Raw genomic sequence first — 18,666 nt, forward strand, 5'->3', positions numbered from 1 at the left:
GGCACTTATCCTGAAGATACACTTTCAGTTCAGTTCAGTTCAGTCGCTCAGTCGTGTCCGACTCTTTGCAACCCCAGATACACTTGCACAAGTACAAAACAATGTGTACCAAGGTTATTCGTTTTAGCACTACTTTTAATAGGAAAATATTACAAACAATCTAAAATCAACACTGAGAGATTAGTTAAATAAAACTAGGGTACCTCTACATACACAGAATACTATAGCATCATGAAAATGAATAAAAGAAGATTTCCAGACACAGTGTCATTGCTAAGATACATTGGGTGAAAAAAACAAAGTACAATAGAGTACATATGGTAGTCTATCTTTTGAGAAGATAGATAACACAGAAAGAAAGGATCAACCAGAAACTAATGGAAATGATTATCTACAGAGGGGAGGTGTGTGGAAATGCAGTGGAAGGAATAAGGATGGAAGACTTCTGAGAAGTAGAAGTTTTTCAATAGTTCTGACTCTTGAACCACATAAAAATTTTTTAAAAAATGAACAATGTAATTTCTAAAACTGAAAACAGACACTCCTACAACTAAACAATAAAACAAATAACCTGATTAAAAAATGGGTAAAGAAAAAAAAATGGGTAAAGAACTTAATTGGAGAAGGGAATGGCAACCCACTCCAGTATTCTCACCTGGAGAATCCCATGGACAGGGGAGCCTGACAGGCTGCAGTCCATGGGACTGCAAAGAGTTGGACACAACTCAGCAACTAATACATACATACATACAGGACTTGAATAGATATTTTTCAAAAAAGATACACAGTCAATAAGCATGAAAAGATGCTTAAAAAAAAAAATAAAAAAAATAAAAAAAAAAGAAAAGATGTTTAATATCACCAATTGTTGGGGAAATACAAATAACAACCACAATAAGATATTACCTCATATCTGTTAGGATGGCCACTATCAAAAACACAGAAGACAAGCATTTATGTAGAGAAACTAGAATTCTGGTGTACTACTGGCTGAAACGTAAAATGAAGCAGTCACAACTGAAAACAGTATGGAGGGGAGTTCCCCGAAAATGTTTAGACAGAATTACCATATGATCCTGCAGGATCTCAAAAGAGATACATGCACATCCATGTTAACTGCACCATTGCTCTTGGAAGCTGAAAGGTGGATCATTCTAAACTTCCATTAATGGATAAAGAAATGCGGTAGATATACACAATGGAATATTAGCCTTAGAAAAGGAGGAAATGCTGTCATATGCTACAACATGGATAAACCTTGAGGACTTTATATTAAGTGAAATAAGCCAATCACAAAAAGACAAATAGAATATGATTCCACACTTACATGTGAGGTATCTAAAGTAGTCAAACTCTTAGAAACCAAAAGTAGAATAGCGGCTACTATGGGCCAAAGGGTTCATAGAAGAAAGGGGAGTTGTTCTGTGAGTATAGTTTCAGTTTTACGTGATGAAAATGTTCTAGAGATCTACTGAATTGACAATGTGTGTATAGTTAACACTACTGTGAACACTTAAAAGTGGTTAATATGGTAAATTTTGTTACCAATAAAAAGAGTCAAACAAGGATTATACTCATCAGTAGAAATGAAGAGTCAACAAATGTGTGTGCACATATGATTGAATACAAACAGAAAACCAATTATATAGAAAACTGATTAACAACCATTCAGACAAAAAAATTCCAATTCAAATAACTAATGAGCATGGTTCTCTATGCAATCTTAATTTGACAGAAAGAACCGCAAAGAAACCTTGCAAGGGTTACTGAAATAGTAGTTCTGAATTTTTCGTGTTTATAGAGTCGGACACGACTGAAGCGACTTAGCAGCAGCAGCACCTTAGAATAGTATAAATAAATTTACCAGAGTTAAGAGAAATTAGGATTTATACTGTAAGAGAAGGCTGATACAAATATAGAATGGAGGAAGTTTAGAAAAAGTTCTGAAACTGGATTTCAACTGAAAGTGGCCGATGAACTCATGATTTAAAGTATACATAAGTCCTAGCTGTACACACTGAAAGACCTGAAGAAATTACATATCTAACAATAATGTGAACACAATGCCCATACCAAGGCCGTGGTTTATAAACACCTCTCCACTAAAATGGAAATAAGGTTCTTTGGAAAAAAAATCTATCAAAATCTGGGGCAGGGAAGCACAAGGTGAACATCTTGTACCAGAAAAGAAGTGCTCAAAGACTCATAGAAAGACATGTCAAAAAGACACTAGATGTTTGAAAAGACAGGAAAGCAAGGATGCTCATCTGGGACAATTTGACTCTCAAAAGGAATAAAATGGATTATAAGGCACTGAATAAAGAATCCATGAGTGATTTTGATTTTTAATTGGGTGCAGGGTCTTCTCTACAGAAGAATGCCACCTAATACATGTGTAAGGAATGATAGAATCAAAAAGGGCAATATTTTATAACCATCAAGTTCAGTTCAGTTGCTCAGTCGTGTCCGATTCTGTGACCCCATGAATCGCAGCATGCCAGGCCTCCCTGTCCATCACCAACTCCCAGAGTTCACTCAAACTCATGTCCATTGAGTCGGTAATGCCATCCAGCCATCTCATTCTCTGTCGTCCCCTTCTCCTCCTGCTCCCAATCCCTCCCAGCATCAGAGTGTTTTCCAGTGACTCAAATCTTTGCATGAGGTGGCCAAAGTATTGGAGTGTCAGCTTTAGCATCAGTCCTTCCAATGAACACCCAGGACTGATCTCCTTTAGAATGGACTGGTTGAATCTCCTTGCAGTCCAAGGGACTCTCAAGAGTCTTCTCCAACACCACAGTTCAAAAGCATCCATTCTTCGGCGATCAGCTTTCTTCACAGTCCAATTCTCACATCCATACATGACTACTGGAAAAGCATAGCTTTGACTAGATGGACCTCTGTTAGCAAAGTAATGTCTGCTTTTTAATACGCTGTCTAGGTTGGTCATAACTTTCCTTTCAAGGAGTAAGCGTCTTTTAATTTCATGGCTGCAATCACCACCTGCAGTGATTTTGGAGCCCAAAAAAATAAAGTCTGACACTGTTTCCACTGTTTCCCCATCTATTTCCCATGAAGTGCTGGGACCAGATGCCAAGATCTTAGTTTTCTGAATGTTGAGCTTTAAGCCAACTTTTTCACTTTCCTCTTTCACTTTCACCAAGAGGCTTTTTAATTCCTCTTCACTTTCTGCCATAAGGGTGGTGCCATATAACCATTAAAGTGGGTGCTAGAACAGTTGAGTAAGGACTTCCCTGGTAGTCCAGTAGTTAAGAATCTGCCATCCAATGCAGGAGACACAGGTTTGATCCCTGGTCAGGGAAGATTCCATATGCTTCGGGGCAATTAAGCCCACTGACCAGAACTACTGAAGTCCAAGTGCCCTAGCCTGCACACTGCAACTAGAGAGTAGCTCCCATTTATGACAACTAGAGAAAGCCCACATGGCAGCAATGAAGACCCAGTGCAGTCAAAAATAAAGTTCACTATTTTAAAAAAAAGTTAAGAATGGTTGAAAACAAATTATTCTTACAAACTATTTATTAGCTTAAAAATTACTTATTAACTGCAAGCAGGAGAAGTACCTTTACAACGCAGAGAGTTGGCCAACTATACCCAAGTGATCAAACTTAGCATAGTCAATACAACAAAATTTGTCATTACATGCCTCCTGATATGATGTAAAGGTAACTATATACCACTGATCGTATAGTACACTTGCAAAAAAGGTTCAACTTGAATCTAAGCATAAGGAAATGAGACAAAACAGATTACCAACTCCTATAGGACAAATGCTTCAAAAAATGTCATGAACACTCCCCCCAAAAATGAGAGGACTTTCCAGATTAAAGACAAAAGAGACATGATAAATGCATGTGATCCTATATTAGAAATTGGACAGAGGAAGAAAAATTCAATCTTTTTCCCTTTTTAAAAAATTTATTTTAAAATGAAACAAAGATGAGTATTTTTAATAATAAAAGGTACAATTTCACACGGAAGATAGACATCATAAACCATTAGACTTTAGCAACAAAGAAAAAAGATATGAAAAATTCAATTTTGAAAAAGTAAGTTTTAGGGCAATTAAGAGAATTTTATTACGGACAGTATAACAGATATCATTATGTCGATGTTAAATACCTAGAGTATGATAATGCTCATTGTTATAAAATAAGAGAATGTCTTTAGACTAAGACGTTAGCTTAGACTAAGACTGCTGAAGTATTCAGAAGTGGAATCTCATGATGTATGCAAGTAACTTTCCAACAAAATAGTGTGTTACATCTGTCTCTCTCCATGTGTGTTTGTGCGTGTGTGCGTGAAAGCAAAAGTGACAAAATGTTAACAACCAGAGAATTTAAGTGAAGGGATATGAGTGTTGAAGGTGCAATTTTTCCAAAATTTTTAGAGGGATAAAATGTCTCAAAAGAAGAAATTAAAATGGGTTTAAAAAAAAAAGAGAGAGAAGGGGGGATCATCATTATGATTGGCCAGTAGTACTTTCTAGTAAGAATTCAAGTAATATAAGAAACAAGTTCTAGGATCAAATCATGAGCCTCCTCCATAATTTTTCCCAAACTAGCATATAAAAAATTCCTACAACTTTTTTCTTACAGTAACTTGTTATGGTAATTTAATAAAATACATTTTACAGATTCAGCAAATTCGCTGAAAGTATATACTGTTGTTTTTTGAGATTAAATGTTTTTCAAATCTATGAATTTAACTACAAAGCATAGTATCCTTCGATTTGTCCTGACAACTTCTATGGTAGATTGAAGACAGCTACAAATTCTTTTCTACTTCTTCCATTGGGAAATTGGGTCAATTTTTTTCCCCCTTGAATGCAAGCTGGGCTATGAATACGTTAAACAGTAAAGTAGAAATGTCAAGGCCAATTCTGAATAAAGTCTTTTAAAAGTACTGACAAATTCCTCCAGAGTGTCTTGGAAAACTGAGCTCAACTATCCTGCTGGAGGGACCATGTGGAGAAACCTTAACACTACATAATACACAGGAAGAAGGGCCCAGTTGAGTCCAGCCTTTCAGCTGTTCCTACCAAGGCACCAAGTGTTTGAGAGAAGTCAGTGTGTACACATTAGACCAGTCTAATCACCAGGTGAATACCACTGAGGGAACCTAGCATGTAATGTGGAGCAGAAAGCCAAGTCCGGCCCAAATTTCTGATCCACAAAACTGCGAGATAGGAAGAAAAGCTGCTGAGTGTAGGTAAAAGGTAGAAGCCACCCAAGTGTCCATCAAAGAATGAAAGGATAAACAAAAGATGTTATATATGTAAATTCTGACACATACTGCAAAAACAGATAAACCCTGAAGACATTATGCCAAGTGAATAAACCAGTCACAAAAGCAGCAATATGTTATGATCTCATTTAAACGACAGAGGATGAGATGGTTGGATGGCATCACTGACTCAATAAACATGAGTTTGAGTAAACTCCGGGAGTTGGTGATGGCAGAGAGGCCTGGTGTGCTGCAGTCCATGGGGTCACAAAAAGTTGGACACAACTGAGCAACTGAACTGAGCAACTGAACTGAACTGAACTGACACAAGGCTCCTAGAGTAGTCAAATTCATAAAGACAGGAAGTAGAAAGTGGTCGCCTGGGCTGGGGGAAGTGGGAAATAGAGTTCTAGTTTAATGGGTTCACTTAATGGGTTCAGAGTTCAGATAAGGATGATGAAAAGTTCTGAATGGATGGTGATGAGGTTGCAAAACAATGTGAATGTACTTATGGCACTGAGCTCAGTTCAGTGACTCAGTTGAGTCCGACTCTGTAGTCCCATGGACTGCAGCACTTAAGGCTTCCCTGTCCTTTACCAACTCCCGGAGCTTGCTCAAACTCACGTCCATCAAGTCGGTGAAGCCATCCAACCATCTAATTCTCAGCAATGCCCTTCTCCTTTTGCCTTCAATCCTTCTCAGCATCAGAGTCTTTGCCAATGAATCAGTTCTCCGCATCAGGTGGCCAAAGTATTGGAGCTTCAGCTTCAGTCCTTCCAATGAATATTCAGGACTGATTTCCTTTAGGATGGACTGGTTGGATCTCCTTGCAGTCCAAGGGACTCGCAAGAGTCTTCTCCAACACCACAGCTCAAAAGCATCAATTCTTCGGTGCTCAGCTTTCTTTATAGTCCAACTCTCACATCCATACATGACTACTGGAAAAACCATAGCTTCGACTAGCTCTGTCGGCAAAGTAATGTCTCTGCTTTTAAATATGCTGTCTATGTTGGTCATAGCTTTTCTTCCAAGGAGCAAGCGTCTTCTAATTTCATGGCTGCAGTCACCATCTGCAGTGATTTTGGAGCCCCCAAAGATAAACTTTCTCACTGTTTCCATTGTTTCCCCATCTACTTGCCATGAAGCGATGGGACCAGATGCCAAGATCTTAGTTTTCTGAATGTTGAGTTTTAAGCCAACTTTTTCAGTCTGCTTTCACTTTCATCAAGAGGCTCTTTAGTTCCTCTTTGCTTTCTGCCATAAGGGTGGTGTCATCTGCATATCTGAGGTTATTGATATTTCTCCCAGCAATCTTGATTCTAGCTTGTGCTTCATCCAGCCCAGCATTTCACATGATGTACTCTGCGTATAAGTTAAATAAGCAGAGTGATAATATACAGCCTTGACGTACTCCTTTCCTGACTTGGAACCAGTCAGTTGTTCCATGTCTGGTTCTAACTGTTGCTTCTTGATCTGCATACAGTTTTCTCAGGAGGCAGGTCAGGTGGTCTGGTATTCCCATCTCTTGAAGAATTTTCTACAGTTTGTTGTGATCCACCCAGTCAAAGGCTTTGGTGTAGTCAATAAAGCAGATGTTTTTCTGGAACTCTCTTTTTTGATGATCCAACAGATGTTGGCAATTTGATCTCTGCTTCCTCTCCCTTTTCTAAATCCAGCTTGAATATCTGGAATTTCACTGTTCACGTACTGCTGAAGCCTGGCTTGGAGAATTCTGAGCATTACTTTGCTAGCATGTGAGATAAGTGCAATTGTGTGGCAGTTTGAACATTCTTTGGCATTGCCTTTCTTTGGGATTAGAATGAAAACTGGCCTTTTCTAGTCCTGTGGTCACTGCTGAGTTTTCCAAGTTTGCTGTCATACTGAATGCAACACTTTCACAGCAGCATCTTTTAGGATTTGAAATAGCTCAACTGAAATTCCATCACCTCCACTAGCTTTGCTCGTAGTGATGCTTCCTAAGGCCCACTTAACTTAGCACTGCAAGATGTCTGGCTCTAGGTGGTAATCACACCATCGCCGTTATCTGGGACATGGATATCTTTTTTGTATAGTTCTTCTGTGTATTCTTGCCACCTCTTCTTAATATCTTCTGCTTCTATTAGGTCCACACCATTTTTGTCCTTTATTGTGCCCATCTTTGCATGAAATGTTCCCTTGGTATCTCTAATTTCCTTGAAGAGATCTCTAGTCTTTCCCATCCTATTGTTTTCCTCTATTTGTTTGTATTGATCGCTGAGGAAGGCGTTCTCATCTCTCCGTGCTATTCTTTGGAACTCTGCACTGCACTTTGGAACTATGGAACTGAACTATGCACTTAAAGATGATTAAAATAGCAAATTTTATATGTATTTTATTTACCACAATAAGGTTTTTAAAAGTTGCTGTTTTAAACTATTAGGTTTAGGGATAGCTTGTTACACACCAGCTGATAACTAGAACAATTCCTTTATGCAAATGGAAATTTAAAATAAAAGCTGTACTGCATGAAGAGTTACTTCACAAATGTATACTAGCCATATTTTAGGACTTCATTTTAAGAAATCTTGCCTCTCCATTTAATTTCTTATCTTCTTAGCACAATCTTCTGCAATACATTTATTAAAATAAAATATAGAGACGAAATCCAGACTTGAAATTATACACTAAACTACCTATAAAATTAGCATACTATGTGGCAACTAGGAATAAATAAAAAATCATTTATGCAAGTAAAAGTGATTATAACCCAATCAAGTATTTCTGAGGTCCACCTGAGGGGAAGGAAAAGGAAAGAATTCATGGTCTTCCTGCGATTTATTCTTCCCCTCTTCCAACCTAGGTTCTTATGAGAAAAGGGAGTGTTCTACCTAAATCAAGCCCACCATATCCTAACTCATATTAAAGTATCCCACAAGCCAGACTACAGAAAGCATAAATGAGAGCATGGGGGAAGAGGGAGAACGACAGACACAAAGAGAAAGATTATAGAAAAATACAAAGAAAACACAGAAGTAACACCTAGAGGGAGAAAAATGTGGGACATTTTCAGAATAATAAAACTCTATTATTTAATCTTTCCTAAATCTTAGCATCAGGGTAGTAACTATTTGTGGTACGGAGTTGTAGCTAGAGACCTGTCTGGGGCACTGAACTGTGAAAGCAGGTGACAGAAATGGATGTAAGTAACAAACTTCACGGAGAAGGCAATGGCAAGCCACTCCAGTACTCTTGCCTGGAAAATCCCATGGATGGAGGAGCCTGGTGGGCTGCAGTCCATGGGGTTGCTAGGGGTCGGACACGACTGAGCGACTTCACTTTCACTTTTACACATTGGAGAAGGAAATGGCAACCCACTCCAGTGTTCTTGCCTGGAGAATCCCCGGGATGGGGGAGCCTGGTGGGCTTCTGTCTCTGGGGTCACACAGAGTCGGACACGACTGAAGTGACTTAGCAGCAGCAGCAACAAACTTCATCCTAATACCTACCTTCCTTTAAAAACCAAGGCTGATCTAGGGCTTCCCACTTAGAAAATAGCAGGAACAGAAGAAAAAATAATATGTGGCATATAGCTTTGTAATACTGTATAACAGCCCATGGGCAGAAGCACTTAATGGAATTTGTACAATACTGTTTATAGGTGTATCTTGAATGTGTTACAAAACTTATCAGACATGACTCCTGCATTCGTTTCAGAATCCTTAATTAAACAGGAGGAAGGATATTTGTGAACTACATATCTTGATGCTTAATGTAACACTGGTATTAAAAAATGTCTGCTATCCTTCCAAACAGCTGACTTTTATATAGCTTTTAATATTTCTATAACTGATCTAAATAACAAAATCGTTAATGATAGTTTTCAGCTTTATGTGACTAGGGTTGGTCACAACCTCTCAGAATCAGTTTCTTTATCTGGAAAATTTGAACAAAACCAAATAACTTATAAGCTACCTTCTAGTTCTAAAATTATAAATAGCTACTTTATCATCTCTAGTATGCAATCTCAGATAAAGTACTTAGTTGCAATTGAAAATATTTTCAAATAATCCTTCATTTTCAAAAATAAGAATACTTCTCTAAACCAATATTAATACATATTATTTATTCATTCATTCAACAAATATATGTTGAGCACCTAACTGTGGGGCTTCCCAGGTGGCACAGTGGTAAAAAATCCACCTGCCATAGAGGACACACAGGAGATACAGGTTCAGTCCCTGGGTCACGAAGATACCCTGGAGTAGGAAATGGCAACCCACTCCAGTATTTCTGCCTGGGAAATTCCATGGACCGAGGAGCCTGGTGGGCTACAGTCCGTGGCGTTGCAAAGAGTTGGACATTGACTGAGCACACACACATACAAACAAAGCACTGGGAGGATACAAAAGTAAACAAACAGATGTGGTATTCATGAAGCTTACAGAGAAGTTGGGGACACAAACCAAATAAACACAAGCATAAATGTAATATCACATCTGTAACAAGTGACATGAAGGGATTAAAAGAGTATATAACAGGAAATCTAAGAGACTTCCCTTAATGAAATGGGAGTAAGAGTATGCATATGGGTTACATAATTTAAAATCTGTCTAAGCAGAAATGAACATGGCATGTTTAAGGAACTGACAGAATGATAGTGTAACTAGATGTAAAAAGAGTAGTTCCTTGGAAATAGAAATGAAAACTTTCTTAGCTTTTTCAAAGACATACTCCTAAGAATTACTTTCAAGAAACCTTGAAAGTATCACAATAGTTTCTCTCTAATGATGAGAACACAAAATGTTGTCCCATATTTCCCTGCAAAAGACCAAGTTAACTCTCATTGATTCCCTTCCCCTTTTCACTTTACTGTTTTCCACTGCATGATAAAAATCACAGCTTCCTTGATCAACTTCCTTTAGATTCCTTAGAAGAAAGCAGCCATAAGAATAAAAAGATACATGATCCTATTTAGCCCAGGCTCTGCCACTAACCAGTCCCACGACTGATCTTGGTAAATGTTATTTGGCCACTTTGGGTCTAACTTTTATTATCTGTGAAATAAAAGGAGTTCTGGAATTTCTTTTAGGATCCTTCTAAATGGAAAATGCTTGTTCCATTCTTGAAAACTGAAGAAAACGGACCAAACATCTCCGAATTCTACTGACCAGGGTTTTACTAGCCTTTAAGCCCTCTTCCTCACAATATTTGAACATTGTTGCTATAATAATAAACTACTGAATTTATACAAGTTACCCACAAATAACACAAAAATTATCAAAAATATAGTTATATATTATTTAAAATCTATACTAGTAAGACAGTAATACTTTAACTAAACATGGATCCCTAAAAAGTACAGCGTGCATTGGTGGTACAGTGGTGAGCACAGCTCCTTCCTAAAAAGTACAAAGTCAAAATCGCCTTACAAAGGCAGGAGGAAGACAGAATCATAAGAATTCTTGAAAAAAGCAACATTTTAGCAATAAGACATTCAAATTGATTAATATGTATATCAAATTTGACTTCCAAAAGAACTCATAACAAATGAATATTCTAGCCATATGCTCATTCTAGACTGTCAATTTAGTTAAAAAATACTTCTGACATTTAATCTACTTTCAAATAGAAAATGTATATACAATCATAACTTTTTAGAAAAACCAAATTACCCATCACCAGAATTCAAGGTATCTATATTAATATGAAAGTAATAGATCTATAATTTTACTTAATTTATATTTCATAATTCATATTTCAGCATCTCAAAAATTTAAAACAATAATAGTACAACCTTAAGAAGCATCAATTAAGCACCCCCACTTCATGTAAAATCTTTAGTATCAAGATTTATTTTGATGTAAGGTATTGTGTCCTATTCCTTCCAAATGGGCAGCAAATTGTAGACTCCAACTAGATTTTTAAAAACAAACTATAGGAACACTTTTAAATATTAATCACTCACAACACTGTAAACATTTTCCAGGCACTATACTAACAGCAAAGGGGCAAGATTATTTTCTAAAATACATTTCAACAAGTTGCCCAAGGGGAATACTGGCAAGGTGTCAATATTGTTGCTTTCCTCACTTTCTACACACTCCAACTGATTAGGAGAACTCTGAAATGTCTCTTGGATTGTTCCCTATCTCTCTATTCCCTATCATAGCCCCACTTCATGATTTCAACATCTTTGACCTAGACTACAGTTTAACAGTCTCCTAGCTGCCAGTGTTCTTGCCTGGAGAATCCCAGGGATGGGGGAGCCTGGTGGGCTTCCGTCTATGGGGTCACACAGAGTCGGACACGACTGAAGTGACTTAGCAGCAGTAGCAGCAGCTGGACTCCCTGTCTCCAGTCTTCCCCTATTCCAATCCAGCCCCCAATAGTGACCAAAAAAAAAAAAAGTCTTCAGCACTGCCAAATGTTCCTTAGGGGTCAAGGATGCTGTGGTTGATAACTACTGCCATCAAGTTAATCCCTTAATAAGAATTAACACTTACTTTGTAAGGCTGTGGCCACAATCTATAACCATGCAACAGAAAACAAAAAATTAACTTACCTAAAGGCTGAAACTTACAACTTTCACATTAGGACCACCATGTTTAAAAATAAGCTGACCCCTTATAAAACAAGCCATAATCCGTTCCGGCGCTCAGTCGTGTCCGACTCTACGCGACCCCGTGGACTGTAGCCTACCAGGCTTCTCCGTCCATGGGATTCTCCAAGCAAGAATACTGGAGTGGGTTACCGTTTCGACCCAGGGATTGAACCCGGGTCTCCCGCATTGGAGGCAGACGCTTTAACCTCTGAGCCACCAGGGAAGCCCTAAGCCATAATCACTGTCCCTTAAAACCCCTTTGAACATGTGGACATAAGTCATCACTCTACTTCAAGCCTGAATTTTGAAAAGTCAGTACTTTCTGTAGAAGTTTAATCGTACTATTTACATATTTAAGTTTCTGGATATTAGAAAATTCTGATAATTTTTAAAATGCATTTTGCACTTAAATCAGTCTCCTAGAAGCTGACGAAAACCTTCCTAGGCAAATTATTGCCTACCTTTAAAGCTGCAAGCTACTTTGAATAGTAGTCTCAAAAATATTTCCAGACAAAAAAACCTTAAAAAATACTCGAATTTTTATACTTACAGGAAAAAAACAAGTAAAATTAAAAAATATCACATACATATCCTTTTAATTTCCCATAATGATTATGTCTTTAACAGAGATTACCATTCAAAGATACAGCCAAGACAGAACAATACCTTTCAGAGGGGGTAAAAGAAAAGACATAAAATATCTTTTAAAAAAAAAACAACAACAACCCGGTAGGTGAAACTTAAGGCCAGGGCCAGCAGAGCAGTAATACCACAGGAGACAGCACCTCCTAACACAAACGTCTTAAGTGTGAACATTCTGTCCAGAGAAACTTACCTTCAGTCGTTTGATCATTTCGTCCGTGGTGATCTTGTCGGTGATCTCCTTTACCCCCGGAGGGTAAGCGATCTTCCCGTCGGCACTCACGACGCCACAGAGGGCAGTGGCAGGCTTGGGCTGCGCGGTGAAGTCCATCCTGGGGGACAACTTTTCTTTCACAGTCCTCTACCGGCCTCTATCGGTCAGAAAACAAAAGTTCAGCGGGAAAGGGGCGACTTTGTAACCTCTTTTTTCATTTCAAAAATCCTAATCTGCAAAGGGTCCTTTCTCCAGGGAGGCCGGGGGCTCGGCGGCGGCGCCCCGACCCTACCTTCCCGGGGCTTGGACCCTGGTGGCCGCCTCGCCGCCCTCACCCACGCGGGCCCCGCCAACCCCGGGCCCTCCGGGCTCCCTGGCACCGGCGGCCGCGGGAAGCGCCGAGCAGAGCCAGGAGTTTCCTATTCCTCCTTTCACAATGAAATCCCACCCCCAAGCACCGAGCTCCCAAGTTTAGAGGCTCTGAGAGCCCAGCGAGGCCCCTAAGGCCCCGGCTCGCTCAGAGAGAAGCCTCAAATCCCCACCCGGCCGGTCCCCTCCGGGAAAGGAGACGCGAGGCCTATAGGGCTCGGCTTAGGCCGCAAAACTAGGGACCCAAAGGGACCTACAGGCAGCGGCGGCTCCTGGGAACCTACGCCCTTGCCGGGCAAAGCTTCGGGACCCCAGGTGTCCCCGCCACGCTCCCGCCCCTCCCGTGTCCCGGTCCCTCACCCCCGCGGGAGGGGAAAACAAGCTGCCCTCCACCCCGAACCCCAAGCCAGGAAGCGGCTGACGCGGCTCCGCACTTCACATTTTGTTCCTTCAACTTCGGCTCAGGGACCCCGGCGGCTTCTCTCGCCCCCAGCCACTCGGCGCCGTCCGGTGCCGCCGAGGCCTTCCCGGCACCTCCAGGCAGCCCCGCCGGGCCTCAGTCCCGCGCCCCCCCCCCACTCCGGTCTCCCCTTCCGTCCCCTCCCTCCCCAGCCGAGCCGCCGCCGCCTTTACCTCCTCCTCATGCGGGCGGAAGGTGCATCGAGCGCCCGGGCCTCTGTCAGGTGGTTGCGCCGCCGCCCCTCTCCGGGCTGCACACAAAGCGGCTCCGCGGGTCCCGCCGCCGCCGCCGCCGCCGCCCGCCCCGGAGCGGCGCTGGGGCTGGCGGTGCCGAGGAGGAGCAGTCGCCGCGGGGGGAGACGCGGGGCGAGCGAGAGCTGGGCGGGGAGACACTGCCGCTCTCCGTCTGGCAGAGGAAGAGCAGCCTCGGAGAAGGCTCCTCCGGGAGCGTGTGCGCGTGTGTCCGCCCCGGACCCCGGGTGCCCGCCCGCCAGCACCTCGCGCCGGCCGGGTCCGCCGCCTCGGACCCGGACGCCCCTCGCAGCGGCGCGCGCGCGGCCGCCCGTGCTCCCGGCAGCCGGCGCCTCTCGCACACGCCGACCGGTCACGCGAGCGGTGCGAGAGCACGCGAGAGCAGGGCGCGCGCCTCGCTCCCGCCCCTTCCTCCGCCGGCCTTGCCTCCGCCTCCCTCGGGCCTCAAGCGGCGGCGCGCGGAGAAAACAGCGCCGCCACCCGGTTGGCGCCAAGACCTGCCGCACCGAGCGCCTTCGGGAGGACGGGACCCGAAAGGCGAGCAGAGGAGGAGCCTGGCTGGCGGGAAGCGACCCGGCGCCCGCGGCCTTTCGGGGCCAAGTTGGATGAACGGAGTTTTTTTACCGTTTGCCGCGGATGTGAGATCATGACTTTTGGGGGTTCAGCCTAAACGACGTGGATGGAAACGGTTGAAAAATGGTTAATTACTCGGTGATAATGAACTGATTTTCTCCCTAGGGACAGAATATCTGCAACCTGAGGAAAAGTTTTGCAACATGGCACAACGTGTGCTGCTCATTCTTGATTCTTTTGACAGCCACCAGAGTTTACTCCCTCTTTTCATTCGGTTCAGTTCAGTTCAGTCGCTCAGTCGTGTCCGACTCTCCGCGACCCCATGAATCACAGCACGCCAGGCCTCCCTGTCCATCACCAACTCCCGGAGTTCACTCAAACTCATGTCCACAGAGTCGGTGATGCCATCCAGCCATCTCATTCTCTGTCGTCCCCTTCTCCTCCCGCCCCCAACCTTTCCCAGCATCAGACTCTTTTCCAGTGAGTCAACTCGTCGCATGAGGTGGCCAAAGTATTGCAGTTTCAGCTTTAGCATCAGTCCTTCCAATGAACACCCAGGATTGATCTCCTTTAGAATGGACTGGTTGGATCTCCTTGCAGTACAAGGGACTCTCAAGAGTCTTCTCCACACCACAGTTCAAAAGCATCAATTCTTCGGCTATCAGCTTTCTTCACAGTCCAACTCTCACATCCATACATGACCACGGGAAAAACCATAGCCTTGACTAGACGGACCTTTGTTGGCAAAGTAATGTCTCTGCTTTTTAATATACTGTCAAGGTTGGTCATAACTTTCCTTCCAAGGAGTAAGCGTCTTTTAATTTCATGGCTGCAATCAGCATCTGCAGTGATTTTGTGTAGTTTAAAATGATATTTGATTATTTAAATTATTCTTGATGGATGTTAATTAGTCTTTTCCACATCCTTTGTTTGACCTTAAAAATATTATAGGTGCTGCCCTTACTGAATTGTTTTTCAAGTAATATACAAGGAAACAATTCTCTCAGAATCTAATACACCACAGTTGCTGATTTGCTAGAACTCTGCCCAAAAGTCGGTGCTTTGTTCTTAGACATTTAGGGCAGAATCCATTAAGAAAGCTTCATCCAAACTAATAAACTGACCAAAACCTACACTGTTTTTAGGCTTTCTCTCACATATGATTTTTAAAAATCTGTCACATTTAAATAAAGAGTGGTTTTTATTTTCATTCTTGCCATTAGTAATTTATCCACTACTAAATAAAGTTTTGTATATATCCATAAAATTGTAATTTTAACTACCTACTTTGTTAATACTGTTTGATTTTATAAACACTCAAAAGATAGTAAGCCCTAAGGATCGTAACACATCAATAGGTTGAACTTAAAAATTCTAAATTGCAGGAATTCTGAAATTTCCGTTTTTAATTCCTTTTTAAAAAACACTTCAACTTACAGTAAATGAGAAGTGATACATTCATTTGTGAACAATTATGTGAAGAGGGTCTACTATACAACGCATTGTTTTGAGCACTGAGAATAAAATCTGTAGTGGGAAAGAGAACAAAGATCCCTGCCTGTTGTGGTAGAGCTTAATTTATTGGTGGAGAGATAGACAAAAAAATAAACAAATTGCTGCGGAAGAAAATGAAGTAGAGAAGAGGGGGGATGCAGACCACATACAACCTTTTAGGCCTTCTGCCTTTGGAAAGACATTGGCACATACTCTGAGAAGGAAGTGCTTTAAAAAGAAAAGTGATATGATTTATGTTCTATGATCTAGGCAACCTTGGACAAACTACTTAATCTTTCTGTGCCTCATTTTCCTCATCCATAAAACAGGGATAATCGTTTCTATTTCAGAGGGTCATTGTGAGGGATAAATAAATTAACATTTGTAAAGTGCCTAGAATAGTAACTGGTACATACTAGTTCAGTCGCTCAGTTGTGTCCGACCCTTTGCGACCCCATGAATCACAGCATGCCAGGCCTCCCTGTCCATCACCAACTCCCGGAGTTTACCCAAACTCATGTCCATCGAATTGGTGATGCCATCCAGCCATCCTCTGTTGTCCCCTTCTCCTTCTGCCTCCAATCCCTCCCAGCATCAGGGTCTTTTCCAATGAGTCAACTCGTCGCATGAGGTGGCCAAAGTATTGGAGTTTCAGCTTCAGCATCAGTCCTTCCAATGAACACCCCGGATTGATCTCCTTTGGAATGGACTGGTTGGATCTCCTTGCAAGCCAAGGGACTCTCAAGAGTCTTCTCCAGCACCACAGTTCAAAAGCATCAATTCTTTGGCCATCACCTTTCTTCACAGTCCAACTCACATCCATACATGACCACTGGAAAAATCATAGCCTTGACTAGACGGACCTTTGTTGGCAAAGTAATGTCTCTGCTTTTTAATATGCTATCTAGGTTGGTCATAACTTTCCTTCCAAGGAGTAAGTGTCTTTTCATTTCATGGCTGCAATCAGCATCCGCAGTGATTTTGGAGCCCAAAAAAATGAAGTCTGACACAGTTTCCACCGTTTCCCCATCTATTTCCCATGAAGTGATGGGACCAGATGCCATGATCTTAGTTTTCTGAATGTTGAGCTTTAAGCCAACTTTTTCACTCTCCTCTTTCACTTTCATCAAGAGGCTTTTAGTTCCTCTTCACTTTCTGCCATAAGGGTGGTGTCATCCGCATATCTGAGGTTACTGATATTTCTCCCGGCAATCTTGATTCCAGCTTGTGCTTCTTCTAGCCCAGCATTTCTCATGATGTACTCTGCATATAAGTTAAATAAGCAGGGTGACAGTATACAGCCTTGACATACTCCTTTTCCTATTTGGAACCAGTCTGTTGTTCCATGTCCAGTTCTAACTGTTGCTTCCTGACCTGCATATAGGTTTCTCAAGAGGCAGGTCAGGTTGTATGGTTTTCCCATCTCTTTCAGAATTTTCCACAGTTTATTGTGATCCACATGGTAAAAGGCTTTGACATACTAAGCTCTACATAATTTTTTAATATATGTAAAATGAAAGAGTAACTCTAGCCGCTAGGCTGAAAATAATGAGGAGATGCAAATGTAGAAGATAATCAAGTATAAGAATACTGCAGAAATTCCAAGGAGAGATGGTTGCTGCTGCTGCTGCTAAGTCACTTCAGTCATGTCCGACTCTGTGCGACCCCATAGACGGTAGCCCACCAGGCTCCGCCGTCTCTGGGATTCTCCAGGCAAGAACACTGGAGTGGGCTGCCATTTCCTTCTCCAATGCATGAAAGTGAAAAGTGAGTGAAGTCGCTCAGTCGTATCCGACTCTTCGCGACCCTGTGGACTACAGCCTACCAGGCTCCTCCACCCATGGGATTTTCCAGGCAAGAGTACTGGAGTGGGTTGCCTTTGCCTTCTCCCAAGGAGAGATGGTAGGCCTGGGTAGTAACAGTGGATGTGATGAAAAAAATTTAAAAAAAAAAGAAAAAAAGGAGTTAAGAAAATAAGGTGACTCCAAAGTTTTTGACCTGTGTAGCGAAGGATGAAGGCAATGGCACCCCACTCCAGTACTCTTGCCTGGAAAATCCTGTGGATGGAGGAGCCTGGTAGGCTGCAGTCCATGGGGTCGCGAAGAGTCGGACACGACTGAGTAACTTCATTTTCCCTTTTCCCTTTCATGCACTGGAGAAGGAAATGGCAACCCACTCCAGTGTTCTTGCCTGGAGAATCCCAGGGACAAGGGAGCCTGGTGGGCTGCCATCTCTGGGGTCGCACAGAGTCGGACACGACTGAAGCGACTTAGCAGCAGCAGCAGCAAAGGATGAAGTTATCTTTAACTGGGAAGGGGAGGACTGTGCTTGGAATAGCTTTAGTCAGGATGTCTTTTAGAATCTAAGCTATTTAAAAGTTAATTTAGCAAACAGTTACTGAGCTCCTGTAAGGCATTGTACTAGGTAATGGGCAAATATTTAGAAAACAAGAAGACAAAGTTCCTGCTCTTGACAGGATCAGAGTCTAAAGGAGGAATCACAGACATATGTACCATAATTCCAGGCAAGGCTGTGATTTATTCTACAATAGGGATTTAAACTGTACTGTTTAAGAGCCTAAGAAAGGGAAGTATGGGAACTTCCCAAAGGGAAGGGTATTTGAGGCTGGGCTTTGGAGGGTGAGTTGTTACTGAGTAGTTGTTGTGGGAAGAGCAATAGCTAACAGAGATAACCACAAGGTGAAAAAAGGCTTGGAGATAATTAAGTACAATTTCTTTTTGAGGAAAAGACTTTGATGTGATTAGAACAATAATTGTATAAAAGAGTGGCTTGACTTTGTGAGTCTTATTCTGCCCTCATATAATTTCCATCAGCCCCT

General features: G+C 41.8%; 1 protein-coding gene across 2 annotated transcripts in view; it reads right to left on the reverse strand.

Moving 5' to 3' along the window:
* Positions 1-13,826, reverse strand: part of PDS5A (PDS5 cohesin associated factor A) — a 132,473-nt gene extending 118,647 nt beyond the window's left edge. For both annotated transcript variants that reach the window (XM_055435141.2, XM_088836293.1), the window contains exons 1-2: positions 13,683-13,826; positions 12,660-12,837 (exon numbers count right to left, since the gene is read on the reverse strand). In XM_055435141.2, the coding sequence (XP_055291116.1) occupies positions 12,660-12,797 (138 nt within the window). In that variant the 5' untranslated portion in view covers positions 12,798-12,837; positions 13,683-13,826. The remainder of the gene's footprint in view (positions 1-12,659; positions 12,838-13,682) is intronic.
* Positions 13,827-18,666: the final 4,840 nt, after the last annotated feature.

The sequence above is a fragment of the Moschus berezovskii genome, chromosome 5 (genome assembly GCF_049115385.1).
Source record: "Moschus berezovskii isolate FMDL1 chromosome 5, NW_MosBer_1.0, whole genome shotgun sequence".
Classification (NCBI taxonomy): Eukaryota; Metazoa; Chordata; class Mammalia; order Artiodactyla; family Moschidae; genus Moschus; species Moschus berezovskii.